Below are 19,125 nucleotides of genomic sequence, written 5' to 3' on the forward strand. Positions count from 1 at the left end.
AATCATGTTCGGCTTAGCAGCTTGACCTTAAAGTCATTCAGATATCGAATATTGAGCAGTCATTAAAATGTATTCCCCTATATTTCAGCCAACATATATGCAGCTTGAAATGCTCTACCTAAATGTGGTGAAGCTAAATAGCAGCTGTAACAAAATAGTTTTGTACTATAATTCCCATTTCAAAATATGTAGCAAATACCCACCATATAAAGCTGAGATAACAAAATCTTTTTCTTTTGGCTCTATGATGAGCAGCTGCTACCTTTTTGCACTGAAGCATAGTTCGGCTGTTATGGAGTCTTGTAACTGGGGCTCCCCCCACCGAACCAACAAAGCTTTGAAACTTGTCCCCAAAGGCTGCCCCCCCTTCTGCCTACATCAGTTTGTCCCAGGGAAAAAAATCTTTGGAAGGGACACTGCGACACAACAAACATAGTGAAGAAAAAACTGAACGTCTTATGACCCAACTAGTGATTGGCTCCCACAATTTCACAGCGAGTGGGAAGTGCTGCCTAGTGCGAACTATATATATAACAACATTTTTAAATGTATTTATTTCTTTACACAAAACTGAAAGTGATGTTACAGTACATAAGTTATTTACAACTGTGCAGTAATGTGTTTGCAAAATAATTTATCTAGAAGGCAGCAAAAGTACATTGGATAATGTGTATAAAAACTGTACAGCATTTACCAGATTTTTTTCCTTTTTCTATATATATATTTTTTACATATAGGAGTATTGGCTCTGTAGTGTTTCAAGTTATGTCCTCTGAATCGAGAAACAAAATGCCCAAGCTTAAAAGGGGAACATAAAAATAACAATAAAACTAACCGGGTTATTATAAACGGAGCTGCACATTCCACAGCATGGGGGAGAGACAGCAGTGACCTAATTCTATATATATATATATATAACAAACAGGGGAAAGTATTTGTATATATATATATATATATATATATATATATATATATATATATATATATATTTATTTTTTTAGTGCATTTACAGGCGAAGAAGATTGATTTAAACTATCACCGATTTTAAAGTGAGGTCTATAGATGTTCAGGCTGGCTTAAGGTAGTCAGCATTTCATCCTGTGTAAAGATGTTTATAATGAGAAAACAAAACATCAAGGGGGTGTAGGTCCGTAGTAATTCTCAGATTCCTTGACCTGCAGCTGAAAATAATCAAAAAGTCAAAAAAAAAAAAAAAAACGGAAGCTGCATCTACTTCCAACAAATGAAAGGAAGTTGTGTGTGTCCATGGCCAGTATTATTTAGTAGATGCAGACACATGTACAGATAAATGCACACATGGAATGTCCTTGATCCCTTGCTCTGTTCCATCTGTCCATATCTGTGACCTTCCTATGGTGGCGCTTCCAGAAGGGGTGCTGGGGTTAAGCTGTGAGAAAAGTGCAATTCTATATTGTTTCCATTCTTGTGAACCAAGATGCTTCCTCCTCTTAAGCAGCGGATTCATAAGCAAGCAATAAGATGCAAGAGAAATCTGAGCTGTTCACAGCCAAAGGGGCCGGCCCTTACCATTTATAGGTTAAAAAAAAAAATACACAAAACAAAAAGACTGGTCATCCGCCTTGTCATGCCGGCAAGAGCACAAAGTCATCAATAACGTCCACCATTGGCACATAGAACGAGGGAACCTCATTAACACACAGAGATTTATGACCAGTTGGGTCCAGCTCTTGCACCTTTAATTGCCACTCCATCCTTTGCACTGCATTCAAGGCTGCAGCTTCGTGCTGCTGTCTCATTAATACACAAGTCTGCGAGAGAGAGAGAGAGAGAGAGAGAGAGAACAATGTCATGTTTCTAATAGTGAAGTATTTTGATATGCCACATTTTTGTTTTTCAGAACAGACCACAAACAATGTTATCAACAATAGAGACATTTGCGTGCAGCCTTCCTGCATTGTTATTACTATAGATTAATATTTTAGACATTAAAGAAGAACTAAAGTTTAACTAATGAATTAGTCTAGAAATGCTGTACATTATGTTTTGGGCTTCTGTAACAGCCCAAAGCAACCACAGCTCTTTAGCAGTAAAGACCTGTGTCTCCAAAGATGCCCCAGTAGCTCCCCATCTTCTTTTCTGCTGATTCACTGCACATGCTCTGTGCTGCTGTCACTTACTGAGCTTAGGAACCAACTCAAAATATACAGTACATATAAAACATAAATGGCACAATATAAGGCCGATTAGTAATTAATACAGATAATGACTACATGGCAGCACAGAAATCAGTGCAACTAGCATCAGAATTTAATAATCAGCCCTGTAGCATCAGCTTATATTACAGACAATCCTCATTTTCTGCTTGTAAATTTGCAACGACCCTTAAGCTTAGCTTTTCAACAGCTGCTCCGAAATACACTGAGCTTGTGGGTGTCGCAGGCACTCTCCAAGATGGTGACCCCCTGTGAGAAGTTTGAAGTCCTGGATCATTGCTGCTATTGAGAAGCTGAAACTTTAGGCTGGTGCAATAAGTTCAGTTATATAAAATGGCATTTTTATCCTTATTTTTTTTAGGGGTTTGTTCTACTTTAAATGGATTTTTTTTTTTTAAAAAAATTCAGTTGATTTTTCAAGCAAAGGGCTACACCACGAGACAGGGGTTGACTACCACTGTGGTAAGGGTACACCAGTATACAAAGCTTCCGATATGAAAAATGTCATGACTGAAGCACATGAATGGGTGACAGGTGGAGGAGGCCTGCTTTTCACTACTACAAGTGCATCACTCAGGGTGATATTGAAGAATAACCAGGTGTCCTAACTGCCTCTGACCTTCAGAAAATATACCCATTGTTCCTTAGCCCCAATAAAATGGCCAACACTGCTAGTGCAGTGGTTTATTAAAATGCTTTCATGTGTGCGTTTGGCATGAGCACTGCCTCTACTGCGGTGTCTGGCGGTTTCAATTTATGTAATTTCATAAGTGGCTTCTGGTTTTTAAAGGGCTACATTTGCCATTAGCTTGTATACTAAAAGTAAAGGCATGCACTGGTACATTGACTACTGAGAACAAGATCCCCAACAACCTAAAAACTAAGTATAATCATTTTCTTCTTTATATTGCTCTGCACTGTTCTGTTATTAAATGGATCCTGATTTCACAGTGTTACATGTTTGAAAGTGTTGTATAGATCTTTGCTTTGCGAAGCTTTTTTTTTATCTGCCAGTCACCAAAGCTGCTCAGCACTACTGGAGAAAAAAATATATAAAGAGATTACAACTGGCCACTGTTAGAAGCAAACATGAAAAGAAGCCACAAAATGTTCCTCAAAAATGCAGAGTATGGCTTTAAATTGTACAGCAACTTCAATTTTATGCTTTCCATTTCTTGTTTATAACACTAACAATTGAACCACAAACCCCTTTACTAATAAATACACCATTTTAGAAATTCTACTGCTCCTTAGGCTGCACTAAAGCCAATATATATATATATATATATATATATATATATATATATATATATATATATATATATATATATATATATACGCCTGCGGTGTGTGTAAATGAATACTTTTCTAACAAGTTCACTGCAACCCAATAGTCGCCCCAAAACAGCTGTTATTACAAACATAGTGATGGAGGCAGTAAGGAAAGTACAGAGAGACCCCATCTATCATGGAGTTGCACAGTTGCAAGACAAAATAAAAAGTAGCTTTGCTTTACATTAATGGGGAAATGTGTTTTCTAGTGATGACATCTCTTACAGTTAACTTAGAGTGCACTAAAAGGTACTGTAACCTAGAAACCAGCCAGTATACTTCATCCCTGTACTTGCACTTCTGTGCCCATACATGAATCATCTCCTGTAACAGTAAATGGAAACAACAATACAGGATAACACTGTGTCCTTTGTGGACTAGATATGCTTATGTTTCACAAAAGGAGCATCTTCCTGCTGAATATATTCACCTTCATCCTGTCATACTTGTCATCAACATCTTGCAACCAGGAAAGGAACTGACGAGCGTTGAAGCGATCTCGGACAGACTTATTTTCGTCTCCCTGCAGATAAACAAGAAAGTGCTGATATTACACAAGGTAATATATATCCCTGAGCATTGCAGTTCTCTATAAAAATACATGGCATAGATATGCAAAATAATTTTCTTGAAAAATAAACTGTTGGTTAAATATTCAATATGAAGGTATAGTTATCTTAATACAACATTTCAGTTACAATTTAACGTGTACTTAAAGAGATACTGACATCAAAAATAATCTTATTTATTATCCATCATAACATTGTCTTTGAATGCTATTTATAATTTTGCCATAAAAGTATTTGCCTGATGCTTTTACATCACCTTTCTTAGTACCCTGTTCCTATGTAAGAGGGCTGCCATGTTTGTGCAGGAGTCCGTTAGCATTAGAAACTCAGGTTAAGAAGAGGCAAAAGAAGAAGGCAAGAACTCAGGTTAAGAAGAGGCAAAAGTCAGGTTTAGGAACTTCAAGTAACAATTACAGAACTATCAGCGAAAAACGATCAACGTGACCTATAGGTAACTTTTAATGTAGATTCATTATTTTCTAAAGAAATTTTTTTTTATTTTCTAAAGAAAATTTTTAGTGTCAGTATCAGTTTAAGTGGGAAGCCCTGCCGAAACATTTATAACATTTATCTTTAAACCTACATAAGTGTAGCAGGTTATGTATTCTCATATAATAATTACCAAAAACAAGTATGTGCTTAGGGGAAACTGACCTGATTTTCCAAAGGCATATTGTACACTTCTGAGTCCAGCAGCATGGTGCAGGCACTGAAAGGCACAGCCTGGTTGGCTATTGTCCTGGCAGCTCTGCAGTGAACTCGTAGATTCTCTTGCTCACAGGACACTATGAGCTTTTCCTGTGGGATCAAGACAAAAACTCAATCATCGATTTACATATTGCCATTGTAGCAAATGTCTATACCTGGTTGAATTTCTACGAAAAACATGACTACATTTACAGCTGTGCTCCAACTTTGCTGAACAGTTGGCAAAATGTATTTTTTATTCCCCTTGGAAATAATTCAAGATTAAATTCAGTCATTGCTGCCTAACAGCCTTTTTTTTTTTTTTTTAAAGGAGACTTATAGGGAATTATGAGTAATCTATGGTGTTGCTTTTACATGGTGCTACAAATTAATATTATCTTTAAAAATAGCTCCCTATAGATGTTCTCTGGTCCCTGGCTGTGTTTCAAATGAGGGGTGGGTGTCTCCTAATGGTTCCTGCCAGAAGCACAGTAAGAGGGGGGGGGGCAGCCAATCACAGCTCTGCAGTCACACAAGCAAAGACAGGAAACAGTTCCCTATCAGGTCCTGCTAGTTGCGGATTGGTTCCTGTCCTACAGTGCAGTGAGCGGAGAGCCACCAGCTCCTCTGCACAGCCTGGGAATTCAGGGAGCCGGAAGTGGAAGGAAGGGATTATTAGGATTTTTGCAGAAACATTCAATAAATCAACCTAAAACACTACTTTTTTAAGCACAATTCGTCTACATCTAAATTAGTATAATGCACTGCTACTGGTACACCAACATCTCAAAAAATCTCAAAACAAATATCATAATTAACTAAAGAGAGCAATCATTTAACAAGATTTTACTTTACTTCTTAAGAAGCCAAAATTTAAAAAAAAAACATAATTCAACTTAATAACTTAATGCAAGGGCATGATTAACCAGACATTTTATCTCTGTGAACAATGGAGGTTGAACCAGTGATGGTTTGTTCTTTCCACAACACGTTTTTTTCAGCTGGAGGAAATGGACACTGTCTAATGTCACACATAGCAGCTTCTCCACCAGCAAGAAAACAGCTTATTTAGTCTTTCAGTGCACACTTGGCCAGACCAAAACCACAAAAACACTAAGGGTAGAAACACACGCGAAGATTCGAGGAGACTTAGTCGCCCGGCGACAAATCGGCTCTTCTTTGGGCGACTAATCTCCCTAAAATGCCTTCCAACCGGCAGGTACTCGGAACGCTTTGTTTTCCAAAGTCCATGGAAGGAAACTTCAGGCGACTTTGGAAAGCCAAAAGCGATCAGTGGCATCCGGTTGGCAATTTACATTCTAGCCGTCGGGAAGGCAGTTCGGGGAGATTAGTCGCCCGAAGAAGTTATTTGTCGATGGGCGACTGATCTCCCGAAATAGCTGCGTGTCTCTGCCCTACAGTGTGAATTTTTTTGCCCAAAATCAGCCCAATGAGCACAGTGACAGGTTGCATTTATCACTGCACATACAATCAGAATTACATAAAAGAGGAAAGTTTTTATTGCATAAAAACAAGGTGTGCTGCCAAACAGATCCTCCAGCCCATAGTGGGCACCCCAGGAATTTTTTTCATGTCTGTGTTGTTTCCCCAACTCTTTTTACATTTGAATGAGGCTCACAGGTATAAAGGTGGGGTCCCCTGCCTTGGACTTTTAGCTCCAATGGGGCTGGTACTGATAATGAATTATGTATAATCGGAGGATAATAATAAAGTGGGGACCTGAATAAACCACATGCAGCACTCTGTCATAGTTAAAAATCTGCAATTCAAATAACCAATAAAGTCAGTTTGTCACAGATCTTAGAGAACTGCAAAAAGCAAAGGTTTATAAAAGATCAGACTAGGTATACAGTCAGGCAAATTAACAATTGCCACATTGTGCAATCATGACAAAGGTATCAACTAATCAAACTTTTTTTCCATGGGATTGAGCGCTCAGTGCAGTTGCATATGAATATTCTCCATTAGAAATCAAAATAAAAATACATGCAGATGAACTAGGTCGGAAAGAACTGAAAATACATTTCTTTATCAAACAAAAAGATCACACGCTTAAGGGCCACTGACACATTCCTATGAGAATTTTGCTAATGATTTGTGACATAAAAATCTAGCACTTACCTGAGAGACACACTAACATGGCAAAAGGTTTCCCTGTAGTTGTGCCTATCATGCTGAGCCGATCCTTCCATACGAGAGAATACGTTTTTTATTTGCAATTAGCCTATGGAGTGATAGCACTGCCCCAGCCCAGTGTGACATAGGAAAACTGTGGCTCCCTCTGCTTTCTGTCCGCTCCATGAAAAGCAGGTACCACTGGTTGGTGGCTTTTGTGGGACTTTTGCCTATACGGATTTCTGTGCCACATTTCTTTAGTAATAACGGACACACTCCTGTGCATTTTCATACGAACGTGTTAGTACTCCTTTAAGTAGCTGGTACTCACCCGTTCAATGCTGTGTTGCAAGCGAAGCTTCCCTCTCACAGCTTCTTGTTGCCGAAACAACTCTTTGAGAGGCTCACACAACGACGGTGGTGGTGCAATCTAAAAACCAAAAAAATTTATTAATAAACATAGGCAATGCACTGTCTACATATTTACAAGTCACATGTTACACATGCTACTATTTTTCTATATGCATTAAAGCAATAGGTAATATTTAACTTTGGGTAACCGTTACTTGCTTTAATATATATACTTCCTCCAAAATAAACTGCCTTTTCAAAGATTATAACTGATATTAAAAATATTCTAAATAAAACAATAACTAAGAATAAAGAACTCCTTTGAACGTCTCACATAATTTACCCCCAAGTTGTTAAGGGGTACAGGTATGGGACCTGTTATCCAGAATGCTCGGGACCTGTTATCCAGAATGCTCGGGACCTGGGGTATTCTGGATAACTGATCTTTCTGTAAATTGGATCTTCATACCTTCATACCTATTAGAAAATCATGTAAACATTAAATAAACCCAAAAGGCTAGTTCTGCTTCCAATAAGTATTAATTATATCTTATTTGGGACCAAGTACTGTTTTATTATTACAGAGAAAAAGGAAATCATTTTTTAAAAATTTGGATTATTTTATTATATTGGAGTCTATGGGAGAAGGCCTTTCCGTAAATCGGGGATTTCTGGATAATGGGTTTACGGATAACGGATCCCATACCTGTATTCGAATGTTCAAGCTAATGTAAACAAACTGTTAATTAAAAATAAAACAAAATAAAAGGAATAAAAACCTAAAAAAATATTTTATATGAGAGAACAGTAATGTTGTTTTCTTTGATGTGACAGTATATGGTAAGTGCTTCAGATGAAAGATCTGTAACTCCTACAAGCCAGCTGATTTTCATTCAGTCATAGAAAATACACGGACCCCGAAAACAGTGTGCAGGGATAATGCTATCCTTGGTTTTGACCTTGTAGAAAGTTCACAGGAAGCAGCATTTACATATTTTTATTTTTAGTGTGTGCTGAATCACCCAGTTTACTTGAACATACATTATATGATTACTTATGTCAACCATAAAAACAATTGCTCCTTCTAAATTGAGAAATAAGCAGCAGCTGCTTCTCTACAAATATAATTAATTAAAAATGAGTTGTATCAGCTTGTATCTAATATTCTTTGCACACTTTGGCCTGGATTCACTTAAGAGCAGTAACAATCACGGTTTTCTATGCATTTTGCTTAAAAAAAACATTTTCTAAAGAGAGAACATAAAAAGTAACACCAAGTCAAATAAGGAAAATGTTTTTACAGAAAGAAGTGTACACTGATACTATTATCAGTCATTGTAAATAATTTTTTCACTTCTGGGTTGCGTACCAAATTGCATTTTGGATACCTTTGTTTTTTTAATACAAGGTCATTGTTCCCATAGGATATATGATTGATAATTTCAGATCATTACCCTACCACCTTTCCGGTCTTATTTGTTTTCTTCAACTAATGATCAGACAAAAGTCCTCATTTTCTTAAATAATCCTGTATCTTGATTCAAATATCAATAAGTCAATTGTCTTCTACCATTGAAACAAATGCTCTACCCCCATACGCCTGAGTACCTGGTTGTCTCATCTCTGTTCATCTCATTCACTATATTTTCACACTGGTACATCAACCATCATCTCTGGCCCTAACACATTCTTGCTGTCCTGGAATTCAATCCCTGAATTCTTCCTTAAGAAACCTTTCCCAATCTCTTCAAAGCTCAACTCAGATCCTACCTGTTGAGCTCTGGCACAGTATCTGGGCCAGTACCCAAACCTTTGTGCATAGTATCACTTTTTCCCCTCCTGTATATTAGCTGCCCATTAATAATGTAAACTATTGGAAAGGAAGCTTGTTCATCCTGTATCTCTTAGCACGACACTCAAAGTGGACCTGTCATCCAGACACAAAAATCTGTATAATAAAAGTCCTTTTCAAACTAAACAAGAAATCCAATTTCTATTTTTTATTAAAGCATTCATAGCCGTTGTAAGCTCATTTAAAAATCTCAGCTGTCAATCAAATATTGTCTACCACTCCTCGATGCCAGTGGCATAGAGGTGGGGCAGACAATTACTTTCACTTTCCATTCAGCACTTCCTAGATGTCACTGCTCTCCCCACATTCCCCCGTTCTCTTTACCATTTAATTGCGTAACCGGGGCATGGGGATGGACATCGGGTCCCCTATTCTGGTGCACAAACAAGATTCTGAGATGATATAAGGCTTGTCTTAATAACAGTGTCTACAAAATGGCTCCTGCCTGCTTGTTATAATTTTGAAATCCCAGACTGAAGGAAGCAAGATTCAAATAATTTATATAGTGTAATTAAAGTTCATTTTGCTTGACTAATGTGATGAAATAGGATTTTGAATAATTTTTTTGGGTGACTGGTCCCCTTTAATATTTTTAACTGTATTTCTGTATATTTTTTGCAAAGCTACTTCACAAGCCAGTCTCGGGTTAAACAAAATCATTCAGAACATCCCTGCTATGAGTCTCATTTTCCTGTTGCTATTTACAAAATGTACCTGATCAACCAGAGCGCCCCAACTGGCTGCCATTTAAAAAGTGGGTAGGGATGATTTTGAGTGATTTGTTAGCTTTAATTAATGAATATAAACTTGGGGTAATGCAATATCAAGATCTAACTGGTGTTTACAGCTACGTTAATGCCAAGCAAGAAACCAAACATTTTTGTAACCATCATCTTTCTATCTCTATCTATGCTTTTCTTTACATTAAATGCACAAAATGTATAGGTTTAAAATAGCGATTGTCCCATTAAAAGAGAATTTCATTAACTCACCACTGGAATGTGAAGTTTGCTGAGAGGTTTGCCATCTAACAAATATGATCCAGTATATGTCACGTATTCTGCATAACACTGAGGAGCCTGTGGTGTGATATAGCACAAGATTTTCCGCTTTTCCTCAATCTTCTTTCTTATTTGCAAATACTCAAAATATGGGTTTGACCTGTCACTGTGATATGGCTCAATGTCATCCAGTTTTATAGCATCAGCAATGGCAGCCAATGTCTGTTGAATCATCTCTCTAGTCTGTTGGCTTGTGTTACTTATAATCTGCTGTTGTAGTTGGTTAGGTTTTTGAAGCTTTCGCTTGCGTGGGTGCTGGGTTTGTGATTCTTCCTCCTCTGTGGTTCTACTCTTTCCACGTGTAGATGGCACTGTAACTGCAGGCATCTCCTTCTCTACAGCAGATGCATTTTGTTTATTCTGATTAGCAAGCATCTGAGCCCTATTACGAGTCATCCGTTGAGGTACTTCTTCAACTTTGGGTACTTTGGGAACATCAACTATAATTTTTGCAGTTTGCTCTGGGGCTTCTGTGGTGATGCTTATTAACGGAGTTTCACTATTTGTAGGTGGATCATGACCAACGCTTTCAACAGGTTTACATTCTTGCATTGACTTGCAAGAGTCTTCTGGTGCTCCTAAGCATTCTTGCAAATTGTCATTCAGAGGAAGATTTATCTGTTGTTCCCTCTCAGCTTGCTCTGGCAAAGGTAACTGAGCAAATGATTGTGAAAAAGTTACAGACTCAAAGTCAGACTTACAGTTGTTTGTTGCATCTTTTATAGACTCTTTAGATGCGTCTTCTGTATGGTCACTCTTCTGCTCACAAATTTGTAAATTCTTTTCCACATCAATCACATTATCAGTTTCATTTGTAGTTAGAGCTCCCTGGAAATTGACAACAGGGTTGGTGTCACTTGTGTCACACTCATTATGGGCTATGGATGGACTTCCGGCAACCATCTGCTGCCTAACAATTAGATCATCTGCATCTTCTTTAAGTGGGGATGGAAGGTCTGGCAAAGAAAATGGCCCAAGATCTAAATCATCATCAGCAGTTGGAAATGGATCAGACCATGATTCTGGCTCTTCTGCATTAGGAGGATGAATGTCACTGGGCTCTGTGTAATTATTGTTCTCAGTATCCATTGTCTCTGTCTGAGCCTCATTTGTTAAACAAAGAGACTCTTCTGACAGTGACTGAGGCTCCTCTTGTCTGCAGTTGTTAAAAAAAGATGCAAGTGGTGTAGGAGACATATAAGGAGCCTGACCATCTGGCTGGGGTATATCATCTACTTCATTTTTATTTCCTTCTGGAGCTTGTTCTGACATTGGTTGGGATATTGGAGAAGCTGGATATGGGGACTCTGAAGGAATAAAAGGAACTGCAGCAACAATGCCTTTGTCGGATGAAGAAATATTTCTAGGTAACTCAGAGAACCTTTGGGGAGACTTCAATAAATCAGACCCAACTGCCCAGCTGATAGGATGTTCTAAGGTGTTTCCAAGGAGATTAGTCGGTATTGTAGATTCAGAGTTCTGTACAGGAGAACTGGACCATCCTAGGTTCTGATCTGAAATGCTGGAACAAAATGCATTTTCCTCAACCGATGGAAGAAAATTTGATTCTGATGGGGGAGGCATAAAAGCTTGTTCTGGTGTTAGGAAAGTGCTTTCAGTCTGCTGTCGGTGGAAAACAGCATCATCTGGCAAATATGCTGTTTCAGTGGGGGCGAAATCAGGCTCAGACTGAACTGCAAAGCTTTGCTCAGGAGCTAAATAGGCAGGTTCTGGTGGCAAAAAGCCTGACTCCTGGGAGATAAAGCTTGACTGTTGAGGTAAAAAAGTGGTGTCTTGGGGTAAATAATTGGATTCCTGAGGCATAAAGTCAGATTCTGCAGTAAAGCTATTTTCATTTGGCATAAAGTTATTTTCAGGTGGTTGATAGGATTCTTGTGTGATAAAGTTAGATTCAGGAGGTGAAAAACTCTCTTCTTGAGGAAGAATGGACTCGGTGGCTTTTTGCGCTTCTGCAGAATCACAGGGAAGGGGTAACTCAGTTGGAGGAATGTCGCTTTCTGTGGAAGGTTCTAGTAAATCATCTCTATCTGATGGTGATAACTTTTCAGGTAGACATGAATAAACAGGTTCTGGTGAAACAGCAATATTGTCTCCATCTACTGATACCGATTTATTAACACCAGGAGATTCAGCCCTGGACTCAGGAGAGTAATAACCTGGAGAAAGGCAAGGAAATTTTTCGGCAGAGAGACCAGGTAAAGGAACCTGGTCATCCATTGACAGCTGACTAGAACAGAAGTTTGCAGAAACTGGAACACTTTGTTGTCTAAAAAACTTTTCAGATAAGTGGAATTCATCTTCAGGTGCTCTTTTAATGTCAACAGATCGACTACGGCTGGCAGAAGAAACTGACCTAGTTGGTGTTTGGCTAGGATTCTCCACAATTCCACTAGATGTATTTGAGAATCTGTCAAAAAATGTTGGTGAACAAGCATTCATAGACATAGTAGACACTGGTAAAGAATGTTGTGTATCTGAACACTCAAACAGATCCTGGTAGTCCTCAGTGCTGCATGAGGGTGTCCTTGGAGTCTGCATCACTTCCTCGTAGCTTGGACAAGAGATCACAGATGTTGGAGTAGGGACCCCTGTTGGACGGGTTTGATCTGGCCTTGGAGATGCAGTAAGAATTTCCTTTGTTTGTGGACCATTTAGCCAGTCTTTAGAATCATTACATACTACAGGCTGCACTTTATTTTCTGACATTGTTAAATTCAACTCTTTTGCCTTTTTATCTTTTTGTACAGAATCTGTAATTAGTGGTTTTTTGGAGGAGGAGTCTAAACTTCGTTTACGTAAATCTTCAGACTTTGATTTGTCTTTTAATTTAGGGTCTCCTGACCTATGCCTCATTTTTTCAATTTGCTTCATTCTTTCTTTGTGACGTTTATGCCGCTCTTCTATTTCTAGGTCCTTTTGGCTAAGCATTCTTTCAAAGCTAGTCATCATCAGGTCTCCATCACCCAGAAGTTTTTCTCTAGGTCTAATGTCCTTTTTGCTGGATTCCTTTACTTGGTTTACTCTCTCATTTCCATTACTTATTCGGAAAGAGTCAGATTTCTCTTTATCGTTTTCTTTAGTTTTCTCTTTTAGCTTTATCTCTCCACATTTTACCACTTCATCCTTTGACTTGTCTTTTTGAACAACCTGTGGCAACTCCTTTTCACTTATATTTTTTTGCTCCTCTCGATGATGCTTAAAAAATGCTTCCAAATGTTTGTCTTTATGTTTTTCATCTTTGCTTTTTTCACGCTGCCTCTCTTTCTTTTTCTTATCTTTTACTACAGAAGAGGTGGTACTACAACCCTTCTCACGCTCAGACTTTTTAGAAGACTCACGCTCCAGATCATGTTTGTCTTTCTCAGAAGGGAACACACAGTCCTCACGTCTATCAACTTCTTCTTCAAGCTCATTTCTGAGCAAAAGTTGTGCATCACCATCTGGTAGGGGTGTTTCCTTATCAAATTGCAGTATTTCTTTCATAATATAGGGATCCTTTACATCATCCAATTTTTCTGACTTTTTATCCGATTTCTCCTTTCGTATTTTATCCTTATCATGGCTCTTTTTTGAAGATGATGAGGAGGAATGCCTGTTTCTCTCTTTATCTTTGAGCTTTTCAACTAAACAGTGCAAAGGTACGGAATCTTTAAACTTATCTTCTGATGCTTCTATACTTGTGTGTATAGAAGTATCAAACATGCTTGTTAGGGCTGGGTCTGGAGCCCTATCTGTGAAACTGTCAGAAGATATTTCACTAATTTTATCATTTGAATCATCCTTATAGTCATTAAGTGCCTCCTCTTCAAGTTTTTCCAAAAGGCTTTTTTCTGCTTCACCTTTTGAAAATTTTCTTTCCTTAAAATGATCCTTTTCAAATTTATCCTTATGTTTGTTTTTAGCTTTATCTTCATTGATGTGCTTCTCTCTCTCATTCAGTCCTTTTTGCTTACATTTCTTGTCTTGATTTGAATCTAACAAAACCTTTTCTTTGCGGGACTTTTCCACAGAATCTTTATCCTTCTTGTCTTTATGTTTTTCTGCATTGTTCTTGTCTTTTTTCTCTCTCCCTACGTCATTTTGTATCTTCTCCTTTTTCTTCTCTTTGAAGTCACGCTCTCTCTGTTTTTCTCCTGAATGCTGCTTGTCATTAGAATATTTTCTGTGTTTTTCAGACTGCAAAGACTCCTTTTCTGGATACAAAATCTCCCGTTCGTAACCATCCATTCTGTGCAGTTCATTACCGAATCCTTCAGTCATTTTGAAGGTAGGAATATATTGCTCTGACTCATCTTCACTCTCATCTGTGAATATATCAGCTATATTATACCAATGTTTTCTTTTATCATGATCAAAGGATGTATTTCTCTCTTTTTTATCAATTTTCTGTTCCGAAGAAGTTTTCCGATCTTTATGCAATTCTTTATACTTTTCTTTTGGTTCTTTTTTCTCTCTGATGCCTTTATCTGTTTCTTTCTCCTTCACCTTTTCGCCTCTCTCTCTTTCAGAGTCCTTTGATTTTTCTCTGTGTTTTTCAAGCCTTAGCTTTTCTTTTTTTTCCTTCTCAGAAGGCTCTTTCTTCTCCTTGCCAGAATGGTGCCTTTCCCTCAGCTCCGAATTTTTTGGAACTACCTCTTGTTCAGTTTTATCTATGATGAATGCCTCACTCCCATTGTCTTTAAGATCTTCTTTGTAGTGGTCCTCTTGCTTTATTTTACAGTCTTTGCGATCTTTGCTTCCAACAGATTCCCTTCTTGTAGATTCAATACTCTCTTTATCCTTTCGGTTTTTAACAAAGTCAAAAGAATCCTTACGCTTCCTCTCTCTCTCTACCATGTATGTTGAAGTACTTTTGTGCCTATCAACCTGCTCCTTCTTCTTTTCAGAACTTTTTTCAGAAGGGTCTCTATCTTTCTTTTTGACAAGGTCTTTATCAGTTTGTTTTTCAATACATTCCTTCTTCTCCTTGCTTTTGGAATCTTTTTCTTCCTTGACTGATTCAACTATTAGCTTGGTAATGGAGGTACTTTCTCTGTAGGATGCCATAGAATCCCAACTATCTTCTGAGGAATATAAGGATGTTTCAGAGTGCCAAAAGTTCTGATCATCAGAAATATTAAATTTTGTCTGCTCATTGTCTAAAAATTTACTTTTGTTCAATTCTTCATATAAATGTTCATCTTTTTGAGATTTTTCCTTTTTACCCTTATCTCGCTCTTCTTTAAAGCCTTTATCTTTCTCATTTTTGGAATTTTTTTCCACTTTTAGGTCTCCTTTTCTTTCTGCTTTGGATGACTTTTCCTTATTTTTTCTTTTTTTATCATCTTTGTGTGTTTTAGTTTTGTCTTCTTTGGGAGACTTTTCTTTCACATTTTTTTCTCGCTCTGTTTTGCTTGAGCGTTCTCTGTCACTTTTAGTTGTATCCTTTAATTTTTTTGTAGATCTTTCCTCTTTTAAAGCCTTTACAGCCTCATCCCTGAATGGCCAAGCTTTCTCATCAGATTTAACTTTGGGACCCTTCTCCTCTTTCCTTAGGTGGTCATGGTCATGTTTTAACACTTTCAGTTTCTCTGGGATATCAGGATTTATAATCAGTGTCTTGTCAGATTTTAACTTAGAATCTTCATACTCAAATGAAAAGCTTTTTAAAACTTTAATATCCTGTGCTGATTGGTTCTGTCCTTTTTCTTTATATTTGTGTTTGTGTTTAGTTTTATGTTTTTTGACCACTTTGCCTTCTTTGTCTAATTTAGGAATTACTCCTTCTTCATGTGAATGGAATGAATTATTTTCATATATGCTATTCTGCAAATTGTTTTTCTTTTTGTGCTCTGATTTCTTTTTAATCTGTTTAACAGATTCCAAACTAGAAGCCTCAGATGCATAATCAGATTCACTTGTTAACCGCGTCCTTGTAGAGTCTGACAACGAACTAACATCAGACCAGGTAGGAGATGATATTGTTTTCCAATTGTCTGTCCTCCAGTGTTTAGACTGCTGGTCTGTGATCGTAGCATTGTGCTTCTGAGAGGTTAAACTACCTTGAGAAGAAGCAGAAGACGCTGACAATGAACTAAATAAAGAAGCTTCTTTTAGCACTACAGCAGTATTCTTTAAACAGTTTGAGCTTTCTAAAGAAAGTCCATTTTCTACATCACTGTCTAAATTTTCACTTTCTGATTCAGAGGAACAGAAAATGTCATTTTTCTTTCCATATCTCACTTCCTTGTTTTTGGTGTCTTTCTTCCTTTTCTTTTTAACTTTGCTTTTGTCTTTAAGCTTTACAACAGCTTGCTCCCTAGATTTATTGCTCGGTAGGCCTGGGTGAGCAGAAAGAAAAAGCTTTTCACTTGCTCCTACAGAAACAGGATTGCCTTCCTCATCTGAAGTGTCTGACAGAATGCGTCGTGCAGCTTTCTTTGGTGCAGATGTGTTTTTAGAATAGGTTTTTACTTCCATTTTAGGTACAGAAATAGAACTGTTCGGTTTTGTCTCTTTTTTGAAGTCCTTTTTTAGCAAGTGCTTGTCATCAGCTGGTGGGATACGATCTTCTTCATCATCCTCATCAAATTCATATTCATCTTTTACAAGTGTGGTTGTTTTGGGAGGCGCCGAATGCTTGCTTTTACGCTTGGAACCCTTTTCAAATTCAGAGTCTGTATTATTGCCATCAACTGAACTTGAAGGTTCAAATGAAGGTGCATCCTCTTCTTCAGAGCTTTCTGCAAATATAAAAACAAATAGGCTTATTATATTAGTAAGGCTTTTTATTATAAATATAATGCAGCAAAAATGAAGTTATATTTACTCTTTTTATACCCTTTGTCAAAGAGCACATTTTACTACTATATGCAAATTCAGTAAACTTTCCAACTGCTTTCAGCATTCACAACAAAGAATGACCTTTATTTCCAATAATGTAATTCTTTTTCTGTCTGGATCCTTAAAGCTCTGCTCTGTGCCTCAAGTGGCTGATCAGTTATTTTGATTTTCAACTATACCTTTATGCTAATGCATTAAGGTGGTATTTAAAAATTAAGGATTTTTTTTCTCCACTCCACCCTCATCCCCACTTTATTAATGTGGGTGTCCAATTACTATTCTCAGTCAACTTTACAGACCACTGGTAATACTGGTGTGTTTGCATTACAAACACAGCTACAGTTTATATAAACAAGCTGCTGTGTAGCCATGGGGGCAGCCATTCAAGCACAGGATACACAGTAGAGAGCAGATAAGTTCTGAAGAATCCCATTGTATACTACAGATCTTATCCATTATCTGGTGTGCATCATGTGCCCTCTCTCCTTTTTCAGCCTTGAACAGCTGCTCCCATGGTTACATAGCAGCTTCTTTATATAAACTATAAATGTGTTTTTCTAAAGCAACTATAGCATTTTTAACAGTGCAGGGCAACAGTAGATTTTATTTTCATTACTTAAAAAGACTTCCATTTTTGGCATTACTGTTCCTTTAATATTAAGGAAATTTGCCAGGTGATTAAATTATTATTTGGAGGATGTGCACCTTGATGGCAAACATTACTGGACTGAACAGATGGTGCGCATGGTTGCCATGACATAACGGTTTGCAAAATGGATGTGGTTTGGTGGACATCAATGTGTCCCTGGGTAACAAATGAGTCATTGAGCATTTGCCAAAGAGTAATGCTAAGTCACCTGTTCACTTATACCTATGGTAGTGAGTGTAACGGAGAAGCGATGTAAAAAGTTGAAAAATTACTTTAAGAGGTATACGGTCATGGGAAAAAAACGTTTTTTTAGATTTAATTTTGAAATCTGACATGGGGCTAGAAATATTGTCCGTTTGACAGCTGCCCCACATCATATGACTTGTGCTCTGACAAACTTCTGTCACTCTTTACTGCAAGTTAGGGCAGAGACACGCTGCAATTCGGGGAGATTAGTCGCCTGATGACAAATCTCTTCTTCAGGGCAACTAATCTCCCCAAAACGCCTCCCCTGCCTTCCCACCGGCTAGAATGAAAATCGCCGACGGGATGGCACTTGGAGCGCTTTGTTTTTGAAGTTTTCTGCCTAAACACCAATATTACAACTTAAAAAAAAACACATTTGCTGGTTCAGGAATTAAATTTTATATTGTAGAGTAAATTATTTGCAGTGTAAACAGTGTCATTTAGAAATAAAAACATCATAAAAATCACAACAGAATCCCTTTAAGCAAGTCGCAGACTTGCAGCCTGCTGGTGAACATGCTTAAAAGTGAAAGACACCAGCATTTGTTATGCATTTGTTTTGAGGAGGGAATTAAAAGCTTGTATAGATGCTTAACGTAATATATATACAATTATAATCTATTTCTATGTCAGTGCAACCTTATTTAAAATGCGTTTTTAAATAATTACAGTATTATACTATGATTTGCGAGTAACCACCTATTATCACTTGCAATAGGGTGCACGATTTTATCTTCTGATTCACGGTGGTTTGAATCACACTATCCCTTAAAAAGGAATGCATTTTTCATCTGTCTTAAGGAAGGCTATGTGCTAGTGATCTAAATTTTTGATTTCCTTAATTTGCAGTGTGAGGTGTTTGTTTGTTACTCAAAAGGGAACAAGTTGAACTAGGCTGGAGATAAACATTTTCCTAGTTTTTTATTAATTGGTACAGGGTACAGGTACTTGGGGTTTTCCAAATAACAGATCTTTCCTTAATTTTGATATTAATGCCTTAAGTCTACTACAAAATCATGTAAACATTGAATAAACTCAATAGGCTGGGTTTGCTTCCAATAACGATTAATTAAATCTTGGTTTGGATCAAGTACAAGGTACTGTTTTATTTTTACAGAAAAAAAAGGACATTTTTTAAAAAAAATTGGATTATTAGATTATAATGGAGTCTACGGGAGATGGCCTTTCCTTAATTGGGAGCTTT

General features: G+C 37.5%; 1 protein-coding gene across 2 annotated transcripts in view; it reads right to left on the reverse strand.

The window, feature by feature from the left end:
- Window positions 1-535: 535 nt before the first annotated feature.
- ankrd11.S (ankyrin repeat domain 11 S homeolog) overlaps window positions 536-19,125 on the reverse strand; it is a 107,989-nt gene continuing 89,399 nt past the window's right edge. For both annotated transcript variants that reach the window (XM_018260508.2, XM_018260507.2), the window contains 5 exons: window positions 10,115-16,926; window positions 7,251-7,349; window positions 4,751-4,894; window positions 3,958-4,050; window positions 536-1,790 (listed from right to left, as the gene is read on the reverse strand). In XM_018260508.2, the coding sequence (XP_018115997.1) occupies window positions 1,605-1,790; window positions 3,958-4,050; window positions 4,751-4,894; window positions 7,251-7,349; window positions 10,115-16,926 (7,334 nt within the window). In that variant the 3' untranslated portion in view covers window positions 536-1,604. The remainder of the gene's footprint in view (window positions 1,791-3,957; window positions 4,051-4,750; window positions 4,895-7,250; window positions 7,350-10,114; window positions 16,927-19,125) is intronic.

The sequence above is a fragment of the Xenopus laevis genome, chromosome 4S (genome assembly GCF_017654675.1).
Source record: "Xenopus laevis strain J_2021 chromosome 4S, Xenopus_laevis_v10.1, whole genome shotgun sequence".
Lineage (NCBI taxonomy): Eukaryota > Metazoa > Chordata > Amphibia > Anura > Pipidae > Xenopus > Xenopus laevis.